This window comes from Ammodytes marinus, assembly GCF_949987685.1.
Source record: "Ammodytes marinus genome assembly, chromosome: 3".
NCBI lineage: Eukaryota > Metazoa > Chordata > Actinopteri > Uranoscopiformes > Ammodytidae > Ammodytes > Ammodytes marinus.
Genome location: NC_137232.1, coordinates 7783687 through 7811374, shown reverse-complemented (window position 1 = coordinate 7811374; position 27688 = coordinate 7783687). Strand labels below are relative to the sequence as shown.

The following is a 27688-nucleotide window of genomic DNA, read 5'->3' as shown; positions in this document are numbered from 1 at the left end:
GGCTTTTTAACTGGACGTGAGGGGGAAGAGACGCGCAGACAGGGAGAGAGGGAGCTGCTGAAAGGCCATTGCCCTTTTAAGGATGCGGTTTCCTTTTTTTCTCTCTTTCCCTTCTCTCCCTCCTATTTCTCCATATCCCTCCCTCTTTTTCTTCTCTCTCTCCCTCCCTCCCTCCCTCCCTCCCTCCCTCCCTCTCTCTCTCTGTAGACTAGTGAAGTCATCCTGCCTCATCTGCTCCTTTTAAGCCAGCGTTTTTCAGAGGGAGGTCCCTGCTAAGCATATACAAACACTCAGTCAAGCATCCTCACTCGCCCCGCACGCCGCACTAGTAGCCAGCAGAGAACTGACCTATTCCTTCACGCAGTAAGTATACTTTTCTTCTATTCTTCCATACAGTGTGTTGCTCTTGAACTGGATTTAGCTAGACGAGTAGGAAAAAAGTGGCAGATGGCTTGTCAAGATGTGATCGTATAGTTCTGAGGCCTCAAACAGAAGTTTTGTAAAAAGTCTGCACACATACACTCTGACAGTGACTTAAAATATGGTCATCCAATATGTGTAGAATATGCAAGGATGTTTAACATTATTAAGTTTGAAGTGTCCTAAAGTTTTTGCAGGAGACTCTATGGGTATCATATCTGCTATCTTGAATTTCTACATTGGTGTTTACTGTATATCTGTAAGAATATTTACATGTGATCGATCAGGTATCATTCACCGGTGGAGTATTACAATCATCTGTTAAAAAAGCTGTCTTTGTCAAATGATATGGGGTTTCAAAGGCAGATGCCGATATTTCGAGAGAAGGTTATATAATGCCGATATCGTGATGTTGGTGGTGATTTTTTTTGTTTTTGTTTTTATTAAATAGAATATGAGAAGAAATGTGAATTGTCAAATGCACTTGGCCTCCCCTGGTGTTGGCTCTGCAAAATATTGCCATAAGGGATCTGTCTGTAATCATTGAAATAGAAAAAAATATAAGGAAAATATTTGGGTTAAAGTTTTTAAAAGGGCTAACATTGTTCCACAACAGGCACTCTGATAAGGCTGCCTGCAGTGTTTGCACACATTATTCATCTAGTTCTTTTAATCGGCCTCATGAGCGCAGGTATCAGCCGATGTTAATATCTCAAAATGCCATTAATCTGCGTGATGAATCGGTCTACTTCTAGTTTTTGATATGGGGCCTGTTTTTTTTATTGGGGTTTCCACAACGACACAATTCTTCATCCCTGATATGATCCAGGTGTTACTTGAGGGTTCATATGTTTTCCTTGTGAGTTGAGGAGAGGAGAGCTAAACACAGTAGCATATCTCTGTCAGTGCACATACTTTTATTTGCACAAGCAAATGATCCACACTGCCATACATGGGCCTTGCAATGCCCCGTGAACTCACACCCAGGCATGAAAGGTAGCCACACTTCCTAATGAGGGAGGAAAAGCTGACAGACGGACCAGCAGGTATGAACATATTTTCCAGAAAGGCAGAGATACATTGAAACAGAGCAGAGGTGCAGAAATAGATTCTCTCCACACACTTAATTTGCCTTTTAGGAACATGGGTGTCTTTTAATCGAAGACATATCTATCTAAAACAAGCCTGCTGTGATGCCTGGACTTAATCATTTACGAAATTCCAGTGAAACCAGGCCAGCCATAACAGAAGGGAAGTACCAGCGTGGTTTCCGAGCAACAGCACCGGGGGGGGGGGCAGATAACACTATCTCCACTGCCAATCCTTGTTTAGTTTATGTAGTGCCAGGAACTAACCACATCCGTGTACCAGGGCAGGGGCTCCAGCACTTAGTCCAGTCAGACAAGCACAATCCACATGTCTGAATCAGAAGTAGCAGTAAATGGGCTCAGACACGCAGCAGCAGTAAAGATTGTGAGAACAATCACAACCATGATGGGGTCTTGGCAGCCATCTCAGAACATACTTAAGTGCTCAGAAAAAGTCTGGCTAAAGTCATAAGGAGCGCTGCAGATTTCTATGGCTCTGGCATTATAAACCACAGCCATGTAACAAAAGAGCTCTGACTGGGAAGATTCAAGTTAATCCACAGTCCATCAGCTGGCTGGAAGATGACCCCAATGACATCAACACTGCCCAGCTGTACCTTAAGTAACATACTGTACGTTGTTGCTGTGAAATAAGTTACTCCCTACCTCTGAAAAATCTTCACCAGAAGGATCACACTATTACAGTGACTATCCCCGGCTCATACCAAAGCATTATATGGCGGTTAGCTGCAGAGGGAGATGCATGACGGCATGTCCTCTCTCGGGATGCCACAGTTCACCACAGCCCTCACGCCGGTTTCCTGTTGGGGCATTAGGCGGATTTACCATGGTAATAGAGAAACAGAGCAGGGAAAACACAGCTGAGAGCAGGGTTGGAGGGAGGGAGGGATGGAGGGAGGGAGGGAGGGATGGATGAAGTCACATTAGCGAGACTTTTGAAAGAAGACATTTTGAGTTTTCCTTTTTCTTGTCCTTTGAATTTTTTTTATATATTCATATGTTCCCTTTGGACTAGGTACATTTTTTCCTTCATTGATTCATAATCCATATTCAAACGTATTACTTTAACGGTATTGCTTACTTACTTTTTTATTGAATCTAACATTTCTGGATACATTGTATGTCTAACATAGTAACACACTTCGCATATGGAGAGTTGAGAATGACTATCAGCAGGGGTAAGGAAATAAAATGGCAGTAGTAGCACATGTAAGGACTAGCAGTGTCGTTAAAGTTGCAGAAACAGATTCTATGCGTGCACAGTTTGATTGGATTGTAGCTTTGGCTGTTGTTGATGCAGTAATAAAAGTTGTGTGAATAGCAGTGCCAGCAGCAGAGGTGGGTTTTGAACAACAAATGCCAGCAGTAGCTACTTTTAGTACTTGTATAACAAGTAATGGCTTGAAAAGTTGCAGACTTCATTGTAGTGTCCCCCTTGCCTGATCCTACAATAGAGAGTATAGCTCATGCTTAATGTTTTATTTCTTTAAATAAAAATATATTAGACTTTCTAAAAGTGTTTTTTTTTAATGTAATTCAGTATGTTATGTGAACACAGCCTTGAATGCTTAGGGAGAAGCAGCCAGACAGCAGCACAGAAGCTTGTTTAGCAGATAATCCTGAGTTATTGGACCTGGGCCGGGGCCCAAGCATAACAGCAGCTCCCTGGATGCACGTAAATAGCAGAAATAGAGAGAGCACGGCCTTAAAGGCTCTTTTAACCTTCCCAAGATATGATGTGATTTCTACATGGTTGTCAAGCAATACACACAAACAGACTGATACAAGACAGAACTTATGGGAGAAATGGTACTGCCCCCCCTCTTTTTCTTCTCTTCTCTGCACAAGAGGAGAGAAGGCATTGAGTGCACAATGTGGGGAACATAGTTTCTATTTCTTTTCCTACAAAGAGCGTTTTGTGTGTGTGTGTGTGTGTGTGTGTGTGTGTGTGTGTGTGTGTGTGTGTGTGTGTGTGTGTGTGTGTGTGTGTGTGTGTGTGTGTGTGTGTGTTTGATTTGCAATTGTGGTCCAGAGAGTAGTTTATGAGGCTAAGAACCAGAGGCCAGTGGGGAAAAAAGTTAACGGCATACCAGACAAACATTACTCTGTAATAATAACTATATAATGACGCATGTCAGTAAAAATAACAAGGGGTGCGTACATGTGTGTGTGTGCGTGTGTGTGTGTGTGTGTGTGTGTGTGTGTGTGTGTGTGTGTGTGTGTGTGTGTGTGTGTGTGTGTGTGTGTGCGTGTGTGAGGCAGATGGAGATGAAGATACACTACTTTGTCTGTGAACGTGTGGTCGTATGTAAGTGAGCGTGTTGCCCAGCATATGTCTTTGGTTTCTTGCCGTCTGGAAAAGCACCACAGAGAATGCAAAGAATATTAAACATGGTTGGTGATGACACTCTGCGGACGCTCTGGGCAGCAGGCCATTAATGCAATTGGCACGGAAAAAAAACTCCCATCCAGACTTGCAGTACATCTTTTCGCAGTGTTGGAACATGTACTATAATACCTTATGTAAGATTACCACGAAGAAGAAAAATAACTTTTTATTGTTTTACATCCAGAAACTTTATTACTTTGGTTCGTTCTCAGCCATATCACATTTTCAGCTTCAGAAGTGGAGAATAAACCAAATGTAAATAAGCCGTAAAAACACCACTTAGTGCTAACAGACAGCTAACATGTCCATTTTAAATGCGATGATAGGCCAGTGTTGTAGTCACACCTTGTTTAAAATGCCACATTCCAGATTTAAGTTTTTGCTTTCTGATGAAACCATTGCATCTAACAGTTCTACGGGTGCCATCAGGGGAGCTGCAGACGGATAGGGTGGAAAGTATTAGCAAGGAAGGGAAGCAAAGTGATAATGTAAACTTTTTTGAATATTAGCTAACATACATACTAATAATCTTTGTGTATCATCAGATTTTGACTATATGTTGTGACAGATGTAAGACAATGCATACGTCAGTTCAGTCAAGGCCAATTGGAAAAATCCAGTGATTACAGGAAAAGACTCCACGCTCTCAACAATACACAGAAGGGGATGGGCATTGTTCATAACAGAAGTTTATTGTTGTCCACGGTGACGACATTCCCGCGGCCTGTTCCAGAGATTGAGCCTCCTCCAGTCAACTCCTGGGTCTAACCATTAACAACTGACATTTTGAACCTCAACAGGAACAGGACGTTGAAGTGACCTCACATCAAGATGACTACCAAGGTTGGATGGTGCAGACAGCACACTGATATGGGTTTTGCTGTTGGCTGTTGGCCCAAAAGGCAATTCAGAAGCATAAGACAAAAAACATTGCTGGCAATCCTACAGGCTATGTGTTGACAGAGACCAGGAGGGAGAGAGTGTGTGTGTTTAAAAGGCAAAACTATGCAAAAAAATCAGCTGGCTCATAGAGCTCCCCTTGTGCACCACTTTGCCTGGGACACAGGTCCTGATGGGGCTGAATGGTGTGCAAAAGGAGACACAATGCTAAAAGGCTACATGCCACACTGGGAAAGGTGTAAAAATGAAATGCTTGGCATTTATACGCTTATATACACGCTTTTGACCTGCTTGTTCTTAATGTATGTATTGGTGTGATAAATGATATGGTGTATATAAATGGTAGAAGTTTCTGTATGTGTTAACATAAAGTAAATTTGCCTTCATCGAGATGAATCGCTCACCCATGCATGTTTGTGCATACAGGTTACATTCAAGTTTGAGTGCAATGTGATGTGGATGCTAGCTATTGTTTATGTCAAGTGAAAACAACTATCTAGAGCTTAAAGTAACACTCACGCTGAAGAAAACAGTACACAATGCCATACATTGTCAAGATGGAAGGAAGATACCTGTGAAAACCCATAGGCTTATCACGAATCTCCCTCAGATATCTTACCTTTAATAATCCTCCTTAACATATTTTCTTTGTCTCTCTCTCCTCTGCTTCATTGCATCGCTCTTCTTCTTCATCTTCTCTCTCCACCCCTCCCTGCTTTCCTCCATCCCTCCATCCATCCCATCACCTCTCAGGGCGTCGGCATGGCTAACAAAGGTCCCGCCTTCGGCATGAGCCGGCAGGTCCAGGATAAGATCGACAGCAAGTACGACGCTGAGCTGGAGCTGATCCTGGTGGAGTGGATCTGCCGTCAGTGTGGCTCTGGAGTGGGGAAGCCAGAGGCCGGCAAGATGGGCTTCCAGTCCTGGCTGAAAGACGGATGTGTGAGCACAATGCGTCTCTTTCGTTACTTGTTTCTTTTTTGTCTTCTAGATGTTATGATGTCCTAAGTTTGATGGTCTTCTTTCTGTCTTACCGTTCTTCTCTGTCACTCCCTCTGTGTCTCCTCCAGATCCTGAGTGAGCTGATCAACAGCCTGTTCACCACAGACAAACCCGTCAAGAAGATCGCCAGCTCCACCATGGCCTTCAAACAGATGGAGCAGATCTCACAGTTCCTCAACGCTGCAGAGAAGTACGGAGTCACCAAGACTGATATGTTCCAGACCGTGGACCTCTGGGAAGGTCAGAGGGCTCTTCACTTCCTCATTGGCATCCTACAATTAATGATGGATCACCAGACTTAAAATTCAAATATTGTAGCTACTCTTTTTCACGTTGGAAATTGTAACATGGGTTTCTAACTAGAACCTGTTTTCATGGTGTAGTGTCCAGAGAACCCTTCATATGTCTTACAATGTCATTGCTGAAACACCTCTCTTCACCCTCTGTCTGAAATGCAAAGTTTTAAAGTTTAAATGTTTGCATAATAGATGGCCTTTAACTTGGGATTAGGCACAACACATTTTGTGTGGTATAGGAAAACATACATTTTCCATGACACATGACACAGTGCACAATGCACGGGTATGGAAACACCATAATATGAATCATAATAGGGTTGATAACTCGAGCTGTATGTGTGTGTGTGTGTGGGGACAGGTAAGGACCTGGCGGCAGTGCAGAGGACCCTATCAGCTCTGGGCAGCTTGGCCCTCACCAAGGACGAAGGCACATACAATGGAGACCCCAGCTGGTTCTTCAAGTGAGTCATGAAAAGGAAACTGCTGCATGTATCCCACTCCGATGACAATAAGTATTCACATAGCACTGGGGTAACGTTCCATTCACTCGGTCACATTTGCAATGATGCTTTGCAGGAAAGCACAGGAGAACAAGAGAGACTTCAGCGATGACCAGATCAAGGCAGGAAAGAACGTGATTGGCCTACAGATGGGAACCAATAAGGGAGCCAGCCAGGAGGGCATGAGCTACGGAAGAGCCAGACAGATCATGTAAAAAAAATCACTGACCACTTCCGCCCCTGACACCTTCCCTAGAGCCTGTAAGCTTAAATCGATCCACTACAACTCCTCTTTCATCGTAAAGCCTTTTTCTGCTTTAGAGTTTAGTAACTTTCTAACAAGTGCCCCCCCCCCTCCCCCCTACTTCTTGATATTGACACTTGCCAATAACACTAGATATGTAAATGCTTGCACTGGTGGCTATTACAGAGCTCGCCATGCTTAGAACTCCCCACTGCAGTTAGAAGCAGTACAACTGAATGTTTGTAGTCCTAAGTGGAAATAGTAATTATGAAAGTGACCAATGCATTGCCTTTGGAGGTAAAATATTAAACGAATCAGGGTTGATCATGTGCCAGAGTCAATTTGTTCTTTCCTTCAACAAGGATGAAGATATGGTAATAGTAGGCTATTGCAAATGACCGACCAGTTTTCATCTACCACTTCCCACAATGCTACGCCTGCTGTATCAGCTGATATTTTTGTACATTGTCTTATTAAATAATGACTTTGAAATACACCTCTGAATTGTCTTTGATTTTTGGGTATATCAGTTTGATCATTCTGGGCAACTGAAAGAGTGGGGATATATCACCATACCATGTATTTCAAATACAAAGTTTTATAATGTGAACATGGCGTCTATGTTATGGTAGAAGTGTCTATGTTAACATACACCCTTTGCATTGGACTTGCACTGAGAAGGGATAATGCTTTCAATACACATATTGGAATGTTACTATAGTTTTAGCACAGGCTTGAAACAGTTGATCCTATTTTCCAACTCTGGAAAATGTCTGTCGCCTACCAATGGGTAACAACAGCTTTATGCCAATTTGTAGATATTACACCCTAGAGGTGGCACTAATTAGCAAAAATAATATGCTAATAGGCCAAACTAAGATGGCATCCCTATTAAACAATACCAGCTTACAGCCTGAAAACCACCATGCTAAAAGTCATGTTGGCATCGTCATTAGTAATTTTCTGGTAAGCATGCTGACAATAGCATTTAGCTTGAAGCGCCACTGTACCGAAATACAGCTGTGTTGATATGGGCTTTTTTTAACAAACTTTCATAGCAGGCGTTTGCCATTTAACCCACCTTAGATTTTTTGTTGCTACACACACGCAAAAAATCCACATGAACACTCATACATTATGTGTCTACAGTCTTTTATTAACTTTCAGGTCACCTGTGGCTTGCACAGCAATACACAGTTTCCAACTTCACCCCAGACACTCATCTACATAAAAAAATTAGAACTCTTTATTACATTCTTAAAAACACTTTGTATGAATCATTGAACACAGCTGGTTTACATCTGTACAGCAGGCACACATTGTGTATACATTACACTTCTTACAAAAATACATATAGAAATCCCACACTTGAAAATCCCACTTCAAGTTTGTATCAGTAGTTGGTTGATAACCCCACACACAATAACCCAGGACTTAAAAATCAAATGTGTCAAAAAGCACCTCAGAAAATACATCCATACTGTCTTGTGTCACATTTGAGGACACTTTTTCAAGGAAGACCTTGCATATCACACGCACACACACACACTTGATAATTCTATAGTGCACTTGATGCTTTTTCTTTGTCTTGGTTAAATGACCCCACAGGTGTCCCGAATGTATGCTTCCAATCTATAAAGTCAGTTCTTCCTGTCCATATACATTAGCATACATACAACCAGAATTCACACTCTCACACATGCAATCGAGAAATAAAAGTGGGACATTAAACCCCAAACAAAAGGTCCCTCTGCAGTTCATGCCTGATCATCACCCTAACTCAAACTTAATCCTGATGGGAAATGTATCTCAGTACAGACAAAATATCCTCACGTTGGAGGATTTTTTCTTTCCTTATGGAGGACATCTGTAAGTTGAGGCAAGTGTACCAGAACACACAGACACACAGACACACACACACACACACACACACACACACACACACACACACACACACACACACACACACACACACACACACACACACACACACACACACACACACACACACACACACACACACACACACACACACACACACACACACACACACACACACACGTTCTGTCGCGGCACTAACACAAGGCCACATGTTTGGGGAATGCAGACAAGGACAAATAGTCCACTCTTCTGTAAAGTTCCATCTGCAGTCCCACACTGTGACCCTCCCTCCCCCACCACCACCACACATAGGGCTGGCTCAGAAGTCAGAAGCAGTATATTGGGCTGGGGACAGTGAGGTTGGCTCAGTGCTATGTTGCTAACCGCTCTCCATTTAAAAGCGGCACTTTGGTCTCTGAGTCCAGCACTGCACGCAGCTCCACCCCTGAGTCCCTGCTCTCTTTGTCCCCTGTCTCCTGCTCCTCTTCCCCCATGGCCTCCTCCACTCCTCTGCCTCTGCGCCCCCTCCTGCCCCGCTGCCCTGTCCGCCTCCTGTTGAGGCAGAGCAGGCCTCTGAAGTCCACGTTGGACAGGGTGACCTCCAGGGTGTAGTAGAAGGACCAGAAGAGAGCAAAGCAGCCCAGCAACAACAGGAACTGGAGCAGGGGAATGACAATGGAAGAGAGAAAGAGGAGATTAATGACAACAGCAAAGAGCACTTACGCCACTTATTTAAAAGCTGCAATTCGGGAGAACACTTGTTGTCGAAATCACTTTGTCGAAATCAGTGATTATCTCTTCACAATCCGCTCCCTGTACTTACTGTGAGCGCTGAAAAAAAATCCAGTGTTAGAACACAGCATGGGTCTATAAGGTGGACCCCATTTGTTGACATATACCACCCTATGTGGTACCCATTTACAGACCCCACACACAGTACGTTTAGGGGTAGCGGATCATTCCCTGATTTTGACAACAAGCATTCTCCAGGATCACTGCCTCCACCTTTAACGTACCAGTATATTGCTGCTACTTGCTATTTGCTATATTCTGTCCCGGATATGTATTTGTATGTTTTAATGTTGTATTGTGCCTCTATGTGTAACGTGTTTACTTGTGTTCATTGGTAGAACCCATAGACACATTTCCACTAAGGAGTCAATCCATCTATCTACAGTATCTAATCACTGATGCAAGTCAGAAAGCGGAAATGGTACAAATGGGCTTAATGTGATTAGCATTCCTTCCCGGTTGAGTTGAAAGGAGATGATCAGTTTTCCCCTTTTATCCAGAGTGTAATGGACTTTAATGTCTCTGCATTACCGAACTACATGTGGAAATCAACAACATTCTTGGCTTTCCACAGAGATTTTGTAGGCAGAGCTCCCCGCCTTCCATGTTACACCCCTTCCTACAAATCTGATTATTTATGTTTACATTGATGTTATAAATAAAATAGTTACAGTTAACAGTCATCTGAGGTTTGGATCTGACTTTAAGTAGAGCAAATACAGAGCTGCTAATTTTCCTGAGATCCTCTGAGTAGGTGAGAAAATGGTGACAGAGATGGGGAAGGGAACATGTGTTTGGCTGTGTGCTGTGTGCAGTTTACCTTGAGGCTATTGGAAGTGAAGGGGCTGACCATCTCTGGAGGGATATCCAGGCCTGGAGGGCAGGGCAGAGAGAAGTCACTGTCCAGATACTGGCCACTCATAGCCTCCTCCACCAGCCTGTCAAAATCAGTGCACAGCCACAGTCAGTGAGCACAATTTCACAAATCATGTTCCAAGCTGGCTTATATCAGTTAAAACATGGAGCCCAAACATTATCGCTACATTTGGCTTACAAGTATTTGAATCAAAGAAAAACGTTTATATATATATAATTTAAAAAACACTACTTAAGTTAATACAGGTATATAACAATAGCAATAAAACCACAAGCATTCAACTTAACAGGTTCTCTCAACACTGTCCATACAGCAGCATGAAAAGCCTGCAAGCTTTTACCTTTGTCTGTCCTTGACCTCCGTGTAGGTCATAGAAGAACCATACAGGGTCAAGGCCCAATGCTTCAGCACCCCCACAGCGGCACACTGACTGTCTGTCACGGAGTCTTCTACAGGAGCAGAGAGGCACACACGGAAACAACATGGATAAATAGAAACCATACAAATTTGTGTGTTGTGTCTTTCCCACTCCCATTTCTGACCCCACAAAGTATTTGTCTGAATGTCAGTGTGTGGGTAGTGTCTTACTGTGGTCAGATATCTTCAGGGTGTACTGGCCTTCAGCTCTCTCTCCCCAGCAGCGCACAGTGGAGAAGGTCCAGTCCTGGTAGCCTGCAGGGTCCCTGTGTGCAACAAAACACAAAATGGCAACATCTGAGTTTCAGTTTTCACCCCTTAATTACTGAAAAATCTAACCACAACGATCTAACACAATCTAGTGGGACACACTGCTGGTGATTTCGGTTGGTAACCATAATAATAGATAATTTTCTCCTACAAAATGATAATCTTCTAAAAAAAAATAATAATAAAAAATGATAGTGTATAATACATTAATGAAAGAATAAAAAATATTCCATTTTCTTATAAAACTTCCACATTTTAGTCTTCTAAAAATGTGACCAATGCTTGTGTGTGTGTGTGTGTGTGTGTTTGTGTGTGTGTTTACCTGTCGACAACACGTCGTGCCCCGATGACTGAGGTCATACCACTGGGGCAGACCAACACAATCTCCACGTTGCCACGGCAAGGGTGGGTTATCGTCACAGTAACAGCCACATGCTCCAGTGTCTCCATTCCAGACTGTCTCAAGGCCGCAGCAGAGACTGAGGGAGAGGACACAGCAGCTTAGTGTGTGTGTGTGTGTGTGTGTGTGTGTGTGTGTGTGTGTGTGTGTGTGTGTGTGATTATGATTAACAGGGTTTTCTACAGGGTTCTGCGAGTTCAAGACTTCTTCAAATGATATCAAATGCAATTGGATACAAGTCTAACAGTCATACCACTATCATCACTACTGATAAGAAACATGTGGTGTGACGGATATGGATTGAATTGTTTATCATTAGGAATTTCTTTAAATACGTCCGCAAACATACGACCATTTAAATCAATGTGACAAGCTCCAAGATTGGAAACATAAAAGTCATTTGTTATAGCTATGGTCCTACTTGAGAGTCTGATATAAAGTGTGATTATTATTGGATAGATTAACCCATTAAAACATTTATTTTTGCAAAGAAAATGACACTTTCTCTGTCATTATGAGATGAGAAGCGTCCAAGTTACTGTATAAGCAGCAGGAATGACAGTGCTTGCCCTAGTAATGATGACAGGCATTTGGACTACTTTAAAAAGCAGTGTAGTCAGACTGGCAGTAATATTTGTAAGCGTAAACATATTGTAGCTGGTCAAGATACTAATGGGACATTATCAATGTGATGATGTGATATACATGGGATAGCTGAGAAATACATCACGATGAGCCTGAAATAGTTTCATACTAGGAAAAAATGGTGAATAAAAAAAGAAATCTCTATAAATTCATGGTCATGCCTCTTTATTTGCCGCTCCCACCCTCACACTCTGAAGTGTCTGGTATTCTCCCGGTATTTCCTGGGCTCTCTGACTAACTAACTACGAGCCCTGGTGCTCACTGACCATGTAGGGCTGCACACATCCCCAGGGCAGGAAGGCACCCGGCGGGGACCAGGGGAGTGGAAACAAAGAGGTGTAGAAGGGAAGACAAAGAGTCAGGGGAGTGATGGAGAGAGTATGGTGTGAAGGGGCAAAGGAAAGAGAAAAGATGGGCTTTGGAAGAGAGGAAATACAGACCAGAAATATAGGGGAAAACAAGGATTTGGTGGGAGATGCTTTTCTGACACTGATGCTGCTGTGCAATAATATAAAAAAAACACCAAGTAGGGAAAGCTCTGATGCTTGCTAGTTGGCTGCAGTTAGCTCATTTAAAAAGGCAGAGTCAGAGAATATGGACAGTTCTTTGTTGTCAATATCACTTTTTGACTAAATCAGTGTACATCTCCTCACTTGATTCGCTACCTGTCCGTACTGTGTGTGTGCTGGGAGAAAAAAAAAATCCAGAGCTATACACAGCCTATGGGCATGTTGCTAGCTACGGTGGGCCCCTCTGTTTACATACCAGTTTACAGAGCCTAGGCTGTGAATTAACACCAGATTTTTTTTATAGCGCCACACACACACACACAGTATGGACAGGTATGATTTTGATGCTGATTTTGACAAAAAGCGATATCGACATTTCTTTCATTTTAAGCTCTGTCACAGGGAAGCTACAAACACATGATGTGGAAGTGTCACAGAGCTATTATTTGGGGGGATTGAGTATCCAAGTTTTTACTAATATTACTAGGGCTGTCAAATCAACGCGTTAATTTCGATTAATTAATCACAGAAAAATTTAAGCGATTAAAAAAATGAACGCAGATTAATCACACTTCTATAATGCCCTTTGACCCGGTGCAAAAGTGGTGCGGAGCTGCACCTGTAGCTCGCCGGGCCGGGCGCGTGGGTTAAAGGGAGAAAGGTAAAGAGAGAAGCAGGGGAAAGGGGCCGACTCGAGGGCTCTATGGACGGTTTATGGGATGCATGAAGGTAGGAAGACATCTTACTTAATTCTCCGCAGTGTCCGTGCATTATTGATTTAGTGGGTGCAACAATGTAGGCTAGGTTCAAAACAGTAGGCCTATCTCTCAATCTTCCTCCAATTTTGTTTGCTAGCTGTCTAGCACCCGCCCCGTGTGTGTGTCAATATTTTTGCCTATGAGTAGGCTACGAAATGGTGGCAGTGCAGCGCTGTCTGTTGTGGGAGATGGAAAGTCGTTATTTTGTCTGCTTGTTTTTTTGAGAAAATTCGGCGCTAGTTCATGTATAAAGCTGGCTGAGGGGAGGAGACAGAAGTTACGAGAGACGGAGAGCGAGCGCGCACGAGAGAGAGAGACAGAAACAAACTGTAGTAGGCTATACAGCTGTTTACAAACAGGTATAAACGTGTCATATAAGTATGCGATTAATTTAGATTAAGTAATTAATTAATTAGATAATTTTTTTTAATCGCTTGACAGCCCTAAATATTGCTATTGAAAGAAAAACTAATTTACAAAGATCTTTTTGTCAAAGAGAGAGGACACATTCAGGGCTCACTGTAGCTGTACATTTTGTCCCCTCTCGTGTGTGTTCCCCCCCCCCCCTTTTCCAGAACAAATTCCTCCTGAATGCTGACCATGTAACTGTATTTCATTTATTTTTTCAAACCAACTTTTTCTCTTTAATCACAGGCCTTCTCCTTTGCTTTGCTTCAATTCGGAATAACCCCATAATAGCTTCAGGGCTAAATTGGCATGACCATTTTGTACACACACACAGAGACATCCGCACACACACGTACAGTATTTCCCTCATAAACACACTTGGGCAACGGCTGCATTCTTTTCAGTAAACAATTGCACCCACTGAAGCAGATTGACAGCACCGTTGGGATGGGACTGGTTATTATCAGGTCAAAGCCGGCCACTGCGCGCATGACGATAAACACATAAACACACATTTGTGGCGGCTGGGTTCACATGGGAATCCAGCTAGTTTAAAAAAATGCTCAAGGCAATGGGCAGCGCATTAGCCAATGAGGCAGCCAAAACACATAGAAACTACAGCAACAAACACTGTGGAGTGAGTAGTAGTGTGACAGGCAGACCTCAACTGTGTCAGTGATAAAAACATAAACAAAGCCCTGTCAAGAGAATTGACCAAGACTGATTGAAGAGATGATTAAATGACAAATAGTCTATTATAGTGGTAGGGATTTGATTCAATTTCTTTCCCAACACTGGGTGAGTCAGCTCTGAAAATGTCAGCAACTCCTTGTTTTGTCCTACAAGCGCACACGCACACACACACACACACACACACACACACACACACACACACACACACACACACACACACACACACACACACACACACACACACACACACACACACACACACACACACACACACACACACACACACACACACACACACACACACACACACACACACACACACACACACACACACACACACCTCTGGCCCTGCTCCTAACTGCGATGAGGCCATGAAAGAGGGGAAGATACAGATCGAAGGAGGAAAGGAAGAGAGACGAGAGAGAAGGGAAACTTTCCGCTGGAATGAGGTCATTCTGAGCGTATGAGAGAGAGAGAGAGTAAGGGAGAGAGACATGGATCACATATGAGAGAATCACAGTGCTGAGAAGTTAAAGGGAAACAAGAGCGAATACAGAGACGGATTGAAAAAAAAAAGAAGAAAAAAAAGAAATGGAGGCAATCTGGAAAAATCTCACCCAGTATTTTAATGTGGACACAGGAACACACAAACACCAGAACATTGCCTAATATGGAGAGGCAGGCTGACTGAGGAGCAGGCAGGGAGGGAGGGAGGGAGCGAGGCAGGGAGGGAGGGAGGGAGGCAGGGAGGGAGGGAGTCAGCTACCTAGAGCAGTGTGTAAACTTGACAAACATTTGTCCAATTCAGAGTAAGAGAGGTGCAGACAGCCTTACCGTTCCAATGGCGGATCAGCACGTCACTATAAGTGGGAATGGACACTTCCTCCTTTATTTTTGAGCTCTGATAGGACACCAGAAACGGCACTGACTCCCATACCTGAGAGAGACAGAGAGAGGAGAGAAAACTATGGGCTCTGGCGCCAACTTGTGGTGGGAATTACAAAGTTATTTCCTAAATAATTATTTCCAAAATATAATCAATAGAATAATTAAATCATGAAAATAACTAGCACTTGCAGTCATACTTGTGTACATGCATGTGAGTACCTTGGCAGCATTGACCAGTCTCCAGGCATTGAGCAGACCGAAGCCGTGCTGGTGGCTGTGGTTGAAGCCCGCTCCATTCATCGACCAGTCGGCACTGTTGTCACACTGTTGAGACAAATACACACACACAGACACGGTCATTTTTTGGTTTTATACGTTGGCTAACAAATACAACTGACAACCAGCATTAACCTTCCAAGAGGCTTGTCATTAATGTGGGGTCATCAGATCATTAATGAGGTTGATGTGCTGGTAGGCACATTTTGTTACCTGTGGACAGAGGTCAGGCTAGCTGTCCTCATGCCTTTGAGCTAAGCTAAGCAAACTGACTGCTGGCTACAGCTCCGATGATTTTTATAAGTGGGCACAGATATATTTGTATTGTACAAACACACAATGAGATGTGTGAGCATGAGGGCGATGCAGTACACAGTCCTTCTGCAAGCCTCCGCGCTATTTGTCCGTCCCAAAGTTGGCATGAATGACGCACAGATGAAAGTAACAGTGCGTGAATCTAAACATGTCAACCCATTGGCAGTGCAAATGTGTTAAGGCAAAGGAAATGCTGTCAACATGTTTGTTAGAGATACACACAATGCATTTTGGTGGGGAACACTACGTAAACATTATTTTGTTTGTTTACAAGACGATTCCACAGGGAACCTTTAACGGAGAACAAGTACTGTAGCCAGAAGGGATGTTTTCCTGCACAATTCTGACACAAGACTCCTAGTGAGTCAAGAGTCTACACAGGCCTGTATGGAAGTTTGTATTCTGGCATTATTAATTATAAATGTGTACCATGATTCACACTTATTTTACTATCTACAAACATGTATTCTGTGACTTGCAAATATGTATAACCTACTCTGTAAAAACTCAAGCTGTAAAAGTAGATTTTAATTTCACATAAAAATGATTTAGGCTTTAGTTTCACCACAAAAAAAAATGGTCTATTGTGTTCGGTGTGGTTTTACAACTAATAATATCCAATAACAACTTCCATAGGCCTGTATACAGTAATACTTGATGCTCTGATGGTGTATTTCCATTAGGCCCACTGTACCTTGGTGGCAGTAAAGGTGATGATGTGCTGGACATCCCTCCAGCTGAGACAGGGGCGCACCTGCAGCATGAGGGCCACCATGCCTGCAGCCAGGGGGGCCGCCGCAGACGTGCCTGTGTGGCCCTCAGTACAGCCAGTCCCCTGCTGCATGGACCAGTCTGACGTCACCTACAGATAGACAGAGATAGAGAGAGTGAGTGAGTGAGTGAGTGAGTGAGTGAGTGAGTGAGTGAGTGAGTGAGTGAGTGAGTGAGTGAGTGAGTGAGTGAGTGAGTGAGTGAGTGAGTGAGTGAGTGAAAGAGAAAGAGAAAGAGAAAGAGAAAGAGAGATAGGTAAGGCAGGGGGGGGAGGTACAAGCATGTGGACTCAAGTACAGTACAAACAGTTCCAAGGGTGGTAATGGCTCTGGTAGGAGTCCAAACACAGACTGACTCTTACATATGTACAGTATGCATCCACAACCCTTTTCACATATCCAACATCAACTACCCAAAAAGGTTCTGCAGCTAAGCTAGCAGCAAGGAGCACTTCACCCAGGCGCCAGTGTCATAGAGCCATCATGGCAACAACGACAGATTTACTGCAGAGTACGGCCAGAGTTCAGCAATGTTTGTGTACAGTACATGGACTGCATGACAGAGGGGTTTAAAAGCATCGGGGAGGATCAGCTTTAAAAAAAAAGAGATGAAAGGAGGTAAAGAGCAACAGTGCACCAATTAAAATGAAGTAGGAATGTAAAGATGTATATAAACAGAGAATGGACACGTAAAGAAGTTGGGAAGGGGAGGATCTGTAGAAGAGATGAACTTTATGAGGCGTAAAAAGAGCAATATGACACAGTGTTTTACAGCGTTGTCTCTCATCACTGTGTATGTGACATCTGGCAGACAGTCAAATCCACCCGTATGCGAGGGAGGCACACAAAATGCAAACACATCGCATACGTCTCCCATGACAGCCTGTTTTACAGACGGGCCAGAGGAATGGGTGTTTACATGCGGACGACATGTGGGACATTTCCAACAGCTGCTGGAGCCGTGTAGAAGGTTTAAAGCCATTAAGTAAGCGTTGTGCATGACATGTAGTGGGTGTTTCTCAACAGGGATAGAAAATCTTCATTCAGAGCAGCTGACTCATGTGGTGGGGAAATTATATAAGTTATGTACCTCAGCAGTAGCCTGGCACCGCCCGCCTACCTACTTCCGCTCAATTTTCATTTCCCTTCAGTAGTCAGTCTGGGTGTGCGGTATATTAGTGGGTTCTATCCAGCCAGATTTCTGCCAGTCCAATCAGCGAACATAAGGAGTGGCTCATAAGCCGGCGCATGACATACGACACAACCACACGTTATGTGATTGGTTGGGCAGATCCAGAGTGGCACTGGCCAGATCCAATAGTTTTAAACTTCAACAGACACCCGTCTTCAAGTGAGGGAACGTTTGTCAATTGAGCAATTCCAGACCTTCTGTACAAATTAAATGAAGTACGATGGTCTGGTAGGATCAGGCTACCTCAGCAGCATTTGGGTAAATAACTTCATCTAGAGTCTTGAAATCTCCTGCATTATGTATGGGTTAGCCACAGCTATTCCTTAATGGCTCACGTACCCAAGAACAATTGATGAACCAGTCACTTAATATGACCTCAGTCAATCAACAGAAAAGTTTGGTGGGAACATTTGAAACATAAGATGCCCAAGCTGCCGTCACATTTCCAAAACTCTTGTTGAATCTTCTGAAATTGATTATGGAGTCTCCCATTGTGTGACTCATCCTGGCTGAGCAGACTCTGAACACTTTGATGCAAATTTATTTGTGAAGGCAGCGGTGTACGGTTGGATCCAAATGGCTGCTTCAGGATAATACATTAATGGGCCCTGTGTAAGCGCATGGCCTGTGAGTATACTGCGGTCGGTGGTCAATCAGTCTTCTCCAGAAAAGAGCCAATCCGGGTTAAGCTTTTCACCCACAGGCGATGACATGCCTGCTCCAAACTGTGTTGCCATGGCCACGGCCTCAAACAGCGGCAAATAGAGGTCAGTGGCTTGAATGGGCCTTTACTCCTGTCATCATCTGTCATTGTTTTTAATGGAAATAGTCTCCCCTTCTCCTGATGTTGAGCTGCTCTATCACAAGCTTTCAAATGTTTGTCACAATCGCTACATTTTAAGTTATGAAACCACTTGAGGTTCCAAACAGTGACATTGTAGATATATTGTTTCGGCATAAGAAAGCCCACCAGAGAGAGAGAGAGAGTTAACATTAGTTTTCATAGGATTTACAGGTCACTCTGGAAGGTGAGCAACACAGAGTATGGTGTCAGTATGGTTGTCAAGTCTGCACAGGGTGGATGCTCTCATACCAGAAATCCCAAACAACAACTGACAAAGTTTAGCTTGAGCCAACCAAACAGGTTAGGTGTGAATGGTCCTGATTCGTTGTGAGTGGACCAACTCCACAATGCTACTTGATGATGACATCATCTATTCATGTCTTTTTGCAGCTTAGGGTAGCTTGTCATTGACTTCCTATTTCCTGTTGCCACTATTCACCTATTCTCTGGCATAGTCATTAATTTGTGAGTGTACACGCGTGCGTGTGTGTGTGTGTGTGCGTGTGCATGTGTGTGTGTGTGTGTGTGTGTATCTGTGTTCTGGTAAGACCTACAATGCTCCTCAGCCTGCTCTCCCCGCTGCTGAAAGTGACAGCCAGCATGGACGCACACTCTTCAGCATAGAAGGGCATTCTGCCTTTCTCATCAACCGCTCCTGCAACACACACACACACACACACACGGATAATTTGTGGCCCAAAGTTCACACCCAAAACACAAGTAGATTAACAGATGTACACAGTCACACAGGACGAGACTGTGTCTTACCGACTGTGATGGTGTAGATGGAGTTGGCGTAGCCGTCATAGTTGCAGTTGTCCTTGTATTGACCTCCGTTGCCACTGGCGACCACAAAGATGCTGCCAAAGCCTTGTCTGCCAGCGATCACGCCGTGCTGTAGCGCTGCCTGGGGAGGAAAAAGAGTATGCTGTGATAAAAAGAAGGAATGTTTTACTTTATACAATCAAGAAACAACAAACAACTGAAAGAACTGTACTGCCAGTTGTTCTTCATGCCTTCTCTGTAACTGATGTGTTACAGTGTACTGCCCTCTACTGGACATACACAGTCCCTTCCTCTTACCTTGCCCAGGGGATGGGGTCCGTCCACAGTGTGTCCGTCATCATCTGGACCCCAGCTGGAAGAGACAAGACTCCAAATCACAATCCAAGCAAGAACTTTACAGTACAATAGGGCATTGTTACTTGCCAAATATCACACTTAATTTACACAGGAAATACAGACTTGGAATGTTAAGAGAACTAAGGCTGTCAAAGTCTTGTGGAAGCAAGAGACACATACACACGTGATATTTTACAGTTTATAGTTTCCTAATGGAACTACCACATAGGACCAGAAGGAGACATGTTTTTTTGACCTGCAGCTGTAGATGTCGTTGACCTGGTAGTGCTTGTTGAAGGCTACGGCCTCCAGGCTGTCTGTCAGCGGGCCGTCCAGCACTCTGATACCTGATACCAGAAAAACAACAAGCCATTGATGTCACACACATTTACCCAGGATCGGTGTGAGCCCTTCTAAACAATGGGACATCCATGTTTTAATCAAAAGTGCCAAAATGAACTTGTCTGGTGCATACCTGCCACCTTGCTGCCGTAGGCCACCCCCACGGCACAGAAGCTGTTGTTGGGGACGGCTGCGATCTCCCCGGCACAGCGCGTCCCGTGGTGGTTGTCACTGTGGACGTCTGGGTGAGGCATGGGGTCTGGGTCGTTGGAGTTCAGGTCATAGCTGCCCTCTGGGCTCTGACAGGGTTGGAAAGGAATTGTTATAAAATGTACATTTGGTGAGACACACAGGGTGACAACAATAGTCGATGATCGAAAGAGCCCCGGTTGGACTTCCAATCCCACAGCAGAATAGTCCAAACATGTGTTTATGTAACAAGGATATATGAGGGTTCTGAATGTCTGTTTGTACTGTACATGGAATTTCTTGGTTTCTTCTTATAAATCTAGCCTGGCACCGTCCGCCTACCTACTTCCGCTCAATTTTCATTTCCCTTCAGTAGTCAGTCTGGGTTTGCGGTATATTTGCTGGTTTTCTCCTGCAGATTTTTTACCTGTCCAATCAGCGAACGGAGGGAGTGGCTGAGAAACAATGACGTGTGCCAGTTTCAGTTGTAGTCAGAAGCTGGCGCATGACATACGTCACGACCAAACATTATGCAAATGGTTGGCAGATCCAGACACCTGCCTTCAAGTGAGAAGTGAGTTTACGTTTGTCAATTGAGCGATTCCAGACCTTATGTTCAAATGAAATGAAGTACGATGGTCTGGTAGGACCAGGCTAAATAAGTCATGATCTATCAATAAAAGTGTTATACAGGGACACCCCTATGAGACACACAGTTCGTAGGTAAGTAAAAGGAAATCACCTAAGGCCATTGATCATAGAATGGAAACCAGGGATAGTTAGACTCACATAGTTGGGCTGGATGTCCTTGTGTGTGTGCTCCACCCCGTCATCCACCACCACCACTGTGACTCCTCGGCCAGTAATGTTGCGCTCCCACACCCCTGTCACGTTGATGTCCATCCCCTTATTCAGGTCATTGTGCTGCAAGAACAAGAAGAGTCAGGTGAGGATGAGGTCATGTCGAGTAGAGAATATATTCACACATAAAGTAATACAAAGAGAGCATACTGTGAAAGTGAAAGTGTCCAAAAGTGCAGGATTCTCCGGCCTCTACTTTTTGCAGCGGTGCAAAGACTAGCTTAAGCGTCACTACAAAGTGTATGCTGGCTGGCTGATGTTTTTGTACCCGAGGGACACACACACACACACTGTGAAACATTAAGCTTTAAACACATCTTAAACCAAAATGCCAGCCAAGCAGTACTGAATATGGCGCAGAGCTCAAGATTAAAATGTGGAGTTTGGTGATTCTGGAGAAAGCTTGTTGTCAAAATCAGTGAATATCTCCTTACGATCTGCTACCTGTACTGTGTGTGTGCTGAAAAAGGTCTGGTATTACTACACAGCCTAGGCTCTGTAAACTGGTAAGTAAAAAAAGGGGCTTAGAACCGTACAGTACCCACAGTAGATAGCAAGTATTGGTTTAAACGTTGGTTTTGATATGTAGCTGGCTTCAACACTTATTTAAATATTGACAGGCTTGTCACACTTGAAACAGCTCTACTAAAAACACATGCTACCTGTATTTTCATAGCAAGATATCTTAGCCTATATCAATAGCATTGTTGCTGGCTAAGGTGGGTCGGTCTGAGCCACTTTTCTTTAGATATCCATTTACATACCGCAGGCCTAGGCTTTGTGTTACCACTGGATTATTTTCAGTGCACACACATAGTACAGACAGGTAGCGGATAGTGAGGAGATATTCACCGATTTAGACAACAAGTGTTCCTCAGAAATGCCGGCTCCACCTTTTATGGTTGTTGCTATTCAGTATCCGTGTTCCTCCACAGCCTTTTTATACTGTATTAAAGTCTCACTCTGTAGCCAAACTTATACGGCCAATTCAAGGCAGCAGAACAAGTCTGTGTGTTCTATCTGCTTCTTCAAAAGTGCCACCATCACACACAGTATCTATTTACCTTGATTCAAATCATACACAGCCAGCTCCGGGCTGCTGCAAAATAATTAAATCCTCCCACGTTATTTGCAAAGCACGCTCAAAATGTGACAACCTACTCTCATCATGTAAACAGGATTATTATAGAATATTTAGTGATTCCTTGAAGCACTGTTTTGACAGCAGTGATAGAGGGGAGGACAAGATACTAAGTAAGGTGAGTGAGAAAAATATACACCTTCTACCATTGATAACTTAGTCAAATACTAACACACAAATATGAAACGCATTGATAGATCTCAGAGGGACATGAACTCCTTAAGGGAATTGTCATCACTGCTGTTCATTGCTAATAAAGGTCCACAAACCTGCAAAGAAAAAAAGATGCGTCAAAAGAACTTTATCCCAGATTAAAGTTCTCCTTTAGTACCAAAATAATGCAGTTACAGCTGTATGTACATCCATGGGTAAACTGCAAACATGAACCTCTAATAATAGCTCATTCTGTATGTTAGAAGGCGCCATTTTACCAAAACATAAACAAACAAAGGCTAAAGAAAACATGGACTCAAAAGGAGAGAACCAGTACCTTGACGGACCTGGCAACAGCACATTTGATATGAATATATGAGGTTTTGCTGTCCTGATGGCTCTAGGCTTAGGCACTAATGGGAAAGTTCACAACTATTGAGTAAGCAAGAGTGTGACAACAAGACACACTATAGGTTCTCACCAGGTGCCACTGTTTAGGGTAGCGGGGATCGTTGAAGGCCATTGATCTCTTGGAGCGGCTGAGCACTCTGTCCTGGGAGTACCACAGGACATGAGGGTGTGCTGCCAGCACGTCTCCGGGCTGGAACCTCTTGCTCCAGATACCAAACACAGATCCAGAGCCAGGCTTGGCAGAACATAGCAGGTAGTGGCCTTCCAGCTGTCCTATCTGACCCTGGTTCTGCAGCCCGGCCTGCTCCGCTACCTGGGATGGAGAGATAGAGTACAGATAAGAAGCATAATCAAGCTGGGACAATACCTATTAAAGCTATAGTGCATAACTTTTTTCATATAAGGGCCTAACAATGTTTCAGTTGTTGAATTTACTGCTAAAAAAACCTGGACTTACAGCAGAAGGTATTTCATTTCATTTCACTTTTATTTATCCTCGAGAGACCAATTGAGGGGTGATCCTCAACCCTTTACAATGACGTCGAGTTCAAAACAAATTCAAAGGAAAAACAAAAATACATACAAAATATTCAATGCAAATACATCAAATACACCACAACAACAGGTGAAGAGAAAAAACAATTGAAACATTTACACAGTGGTGAAGAGTGGCAGCAATTAATTAATAAAATTAAATGGGTGAAAGTACAATATAGCCTAATTAAAACAGTTACAGGTAGAGTTTGGCAGATTTAAGATAGTTTGTTTAAATTGGATATGAAGGTATTTAGTTTAATTTGTTGCTGTAAATTGTTCCAGGAGTGAGGGGCACTGAAGCTAAAAGCTGTCTTTCCCAGCTCAGACCGGTCTTGTGGGACATAAAGCATAAGCATGTCAGTGGAGCGGGTCTGATAAAGCCCATCTGAAAGTTGCAGCATTTCTGTTAAATAACGAGGAAGCTTCCCGGTCAAGGCTTTGTAAATAAAAATGTGCCAATGTGCGTCGCGTCACGTCTCTCTTTAAGGGAGGACCACCCAACCTTTTCATATAAAACACAATGGTGTGTGTCATAAACATCTCCTGTGATGAATCTTAAAGCAGAGTGAAAAACAGAGTCTAGGAGTTTAAGACATGAATGAGATGCATGCCGGTAAACCACATCACCGTAATCAAGGACAGACATGTAAACAGCCTCAATAATCCTTTTCCTACTAAATAAAGGGAAGGTGGTTTTGTTCCTATAAAAATAGACAATTTTTTGTCGTAGTCGACAAACAAGATTATTTATATGAAAATTAAAAGTGAGTTTATGATCTAACCAGATGCCGAGATATTTGTACTCTGTTACTCTTTCAATTAAAAATCCATTCTTTGTAAAAATATTAGTTTTTTTCGATCGCTAAACCACAGTGGGCACAACTGGGCACAACTGTAGCTCAATGTGCAAAACTCTAACTACAGTCTGCACTGCCAACAGTCATTGGAGCTGAACAGTTCACTTCACCTGCAAAACAGGTTCAGTGCAGCAAACACTATGAACCAGCTTCATTGAGATAACACACACTGTCACTCAGAACCTGCTCAGAGTACAAACACTAGCATCAAACCCCAATACACAAATTACAAACTTTTAATCTTTACAGTTTGAATAATTTGAGTTATTTCACACAAAATACATAATATTTTCTTTAATGAAAGGGTGAAATTATTTCACATGAAATTGTTTATTTTATAACATACCAGTTTTTTTAGGAAAACAAAAATAAATTAAAATCAGAAGTTTGCTTCAATAGATACACATTTTGTATATTTTATTGAAAACATTTCCAAATGTAGTATTTATCTGTGTAAATATTCTATAATTGTAATACAGAAATCAATTCCTGTAATGTTGTCATTTACTGTCAGGATGCAACTCTAAGCTGTTTGTTTGCTGGAAAATTCGTATTACAGATGCAACTTTAGATTTTTGCAGATTGGGTTGCACTCTCAACCCTGCCTCTCTCCATGATTCACAACAGGGTTTTCAGTGTTGCCCTTGCTGTATTTCATCAGAAATTACAGCTCTATGTCTTCTAGTTCTTCCTCCACACATCCACACTCTCACTGCCACTCTTCTACCTCCAACAACCGGTCTTCCTGGGTCCATTTCCCAAAAAATATATATTTTTGAGCTTTCCCTTTATACTGTATATATGTTCACTAACAAGTCTAAAACAAGACATCTTAGTGTTTCAGTTGAAATTGCAATCTGCAGTGTTTGAAAGGCATTCATTCTGTTTTGAATGTGTGGTTCACAGTTGTGGCAGCAGTGTGTTAGCATTTGAAAAAAGTGCTGGAAATCCACAGTGTTGTGCAGGCTGTGGTTAAGCCATGAGATAGGTTTGTAGAGTTTTGAAAATTGTGTTTAAGCAATGAAAAACGAGCTACAGTTTGGTCCGGGCTCTGCATACTGTAGTTAGAGTTTTGCACATGTCGCTCCAGTTGTGCCCACTGTGGTTTAGCAATCGTAAAAAACTGTAAAATCATTCAAATTTGTAGTTCTTGCTCTGGAGAAACATATATTTGGTTTTGTCTGTATTTAGAACCAGCCTGATGTCCACTAGACAGTCCTGCAGGGTGTTAAAAGAGCTTTGTAAGTTCTGAATAGATTGGTGCACTGAATCGGAAATGCAATACAGTACTGTGTCGTCAGTGTATAGATGGGCGTGACAGTTTTTTAGCGATGAAACAATGTTATTTATATAAATTGTGAAAAGAACTGGACCTAAAATTGAGCCCTGTGGGACACCATTTGTAACAGTTAAAAACTCAGATTGGTATCTTCCCAGTTTAACTGCCTGCTGTCTATCAGAGAGATAATCCCTAAACCAGCTACATGCAGACTGATCAAAGATGTCATGCAGTCTCTGCAAAAGCAAATGGTGGTCAACAGTATCAAAGGCCTTTGAAAGATCAATAAAAAGTGCTACACAGTGCTTTTTCTTGTGTAATGCTGTAACAATGTTGTCTACAACCAAAGTCACAGCAGAGAGTACTGTGGCCTGCCCTAAAACCAGATTCAAATGGTTTCAAAATGGAAGCACTAGTTAGAAATGTTTTAACTGATTATTAATAAGTGATTCGAGAATTTTTGCCAGGCATGGGAGTTTGGAAATTGGCTTGTAGTTATTAAGATTATTTTTGTCACCACCTTTATGTAAAGGAATTACGCAAGCTTTTTTCCAAATTCTAGGAACTATTCCAGAGGAGATCGAAAGATTAAAAATATGGGTTATTTGTTTTGATATTATATGTGTAGAGAGCTTGATTGAAAACGGGTCCAAATTGTCCTCTCCCATGTACTTCTTGGGGTTGATGGCGAGGAGTGCACAACAACACTTGTGGGAAGAAGATCAAGGCTGGAAATAGGAGTTTGAGAGACAGGGGGTACGCTACTACTGGTGGTAGATGGCGTATATCCTCCATTCTGAAAGAGTTGACCAGCAGCTACAAAATGTTTATTAAAAGCTAAGCCAATCTCTTTTTGATCATTGAGAGTGTGACCATTTAATTTGATCTGAGTGGGAACTGTGCTAGAATTGTTTTTATTATAGTTCACAGCTTTCCAAAATAGTGCAGGGTTAGAGTAGCAGTTTGAGATTAATTCAAGGTAATATTCAGATTTGGCTTTCGTAATCATGGCTGTGCACTTATTCCTAACTAAGGTGTCTAAAAATAGTCCAATTGGTATTATCTCCAGAGTGTCTAGCTAGAGACCATGCTTTATTTCTCTCGGAAAATAAATCAGACAGTTCACTTGTAAACCAGGGGTTTGATCTATTTTTGACTCTTTGCTTTTTAAGGAGCGCATGCTTGTTTATAATTGAGGTGAAAGTATTGATGAAATAGTCTAGGGTCTAAGTATAAAGTCCATACGCAATCACCGAAGGCTTACCTCACATAGATACACCAATTTGTTGTTGTAACTACTCAGAATTTACCATGGGGGCGACAGACGTTACACACTATAGCTTTAACCTTTTTTCCCCTGACTGAGGCAACTATAAACCAATGATATGATTCTTATGGAGGGAAATGGGGTTGTGGGAGACAACCGCTATTGAAAAGAATAACTAAAGTGGGGAGCATCATACTTAGAGAAAGAATACTGAGTTAATGAAGAAAGGATGTTTATAACAATCTGTACAACCTCAAATATGTAATTAGACAGACGGCAAAACCAAATGTATCAGTCCCACACATCATAGAGTCTCGCATTCAGTAAGAAGTAAATCAGTTCAGTTTAATTTGGAAAAAATGTCAGAGAACTGAAAAATGTGTCTCTGTGGTTTTGATGAGAGAGGTACCGTACCCTGTTGGCTATCACATCCAGGTGCACCGGCCCCTGTTCCTCATCTTCTCCCTGGTGGTGATGTGGTCCAGCTTGGATCCGCACGGCCCAGGAGCGACCCAGACCACAGGAGTGAGACGCCCAGGCAGGGGACGGAGGAGAGGAAGATGAGGAGGAGGAGAAGGGAATGGATGGAGTGACGGCGGGCAGGAGGGTCAGAAGAAAGAGACCGGAGGAAGAGAGAAAAAGCAGGAGCAGGAATGTGGGAAAATATGCCGTTGCCATTGCAACCGAGGGCGACAGAGGGAGTGAACCTGGCGAGCCCTCCTCATCTGAAC

At 42.9% G+C, this 27688-nt stretch overlaps 2 protein-coding genes across 2 annotated transcripts; one reads left to right on the top strand and one right to left on the bottom strand.

Moving 5' to 3' along the window:
- The first annotated feature begins 202 nt into the window (after window positions 1-202).
- tagln (transgelin) lies at window positions 203-7359 on the top strand. Its single transcript, XM_080054098.1, has 5 exons — window positions 203-363; window positions 5572-5760; window positions 5889-6060; window positions 6478-6580; window positions 6696-7359. Exons 2-5 carry the CDS (start codon window positions 5581-5583, stop codon window positions 6832-6834), a joined length of 594 nt encoding a protein of 197 aa, XP_079910224.1. The 5' UTR covers window positions 203-363; window positions 5572-5580; the 3' UTR covers window positions 6835-7359.
- Window positions 7360-7998: 639 nt separating this feature from the next.
- On the bottom strand, window positions 7999-27688 carry pcsk7 (proprotein convertase subtilisin/kexin type 7). Its single transcript, XM_080052931.1, is given in 17 exon segments — window positions 7999-9400; window positions 10357-10474; window positions 10754-10862; window positions 11002-11096; window positions 11423-11579; window positions 15348-15450; window positions 15621-15725; window positions 16687-16854; window positions 19353-19453; window positions 19567-19705; window positions 19882-19936; window positions 20177-20267; window positions 20396-20561; window positions 21241-21375; window positions 23088-23330; window positions 27372-27652; window positions 27655-27688. Coding segments are annotated over 17 exon segments (2379 nt in total). The 5' UTR covers window positions 27683-27688; the 3' UTR covers window positions 7999-9115.

Excerpts from the sequence above, each read along its gene's own strand:
- tagln (XM_080054098.1), top strand. The coding sequence starts at position 5,581 with ATGGCTAACAAAGGTCCCGCCTTCGGCATGAGCCGGCAGGTCCAGGAT. Across the intron at positions 6,061-6,477 it reads GACCGTGGACCTCTGGGAAG|GTAAGGACCTGGCGGCAGTG; the intron begins GTCAGAGGGCTC and ends GTGTGGGGACAG. Across the intron at positions 6,581-6,695 it reads GACCCCAGCTGGTTCTTCAA|GAAAGCACAGGAGAACAAGA; the intron begins GTGAGTCATGAA and ends GATGCTTTGCAG.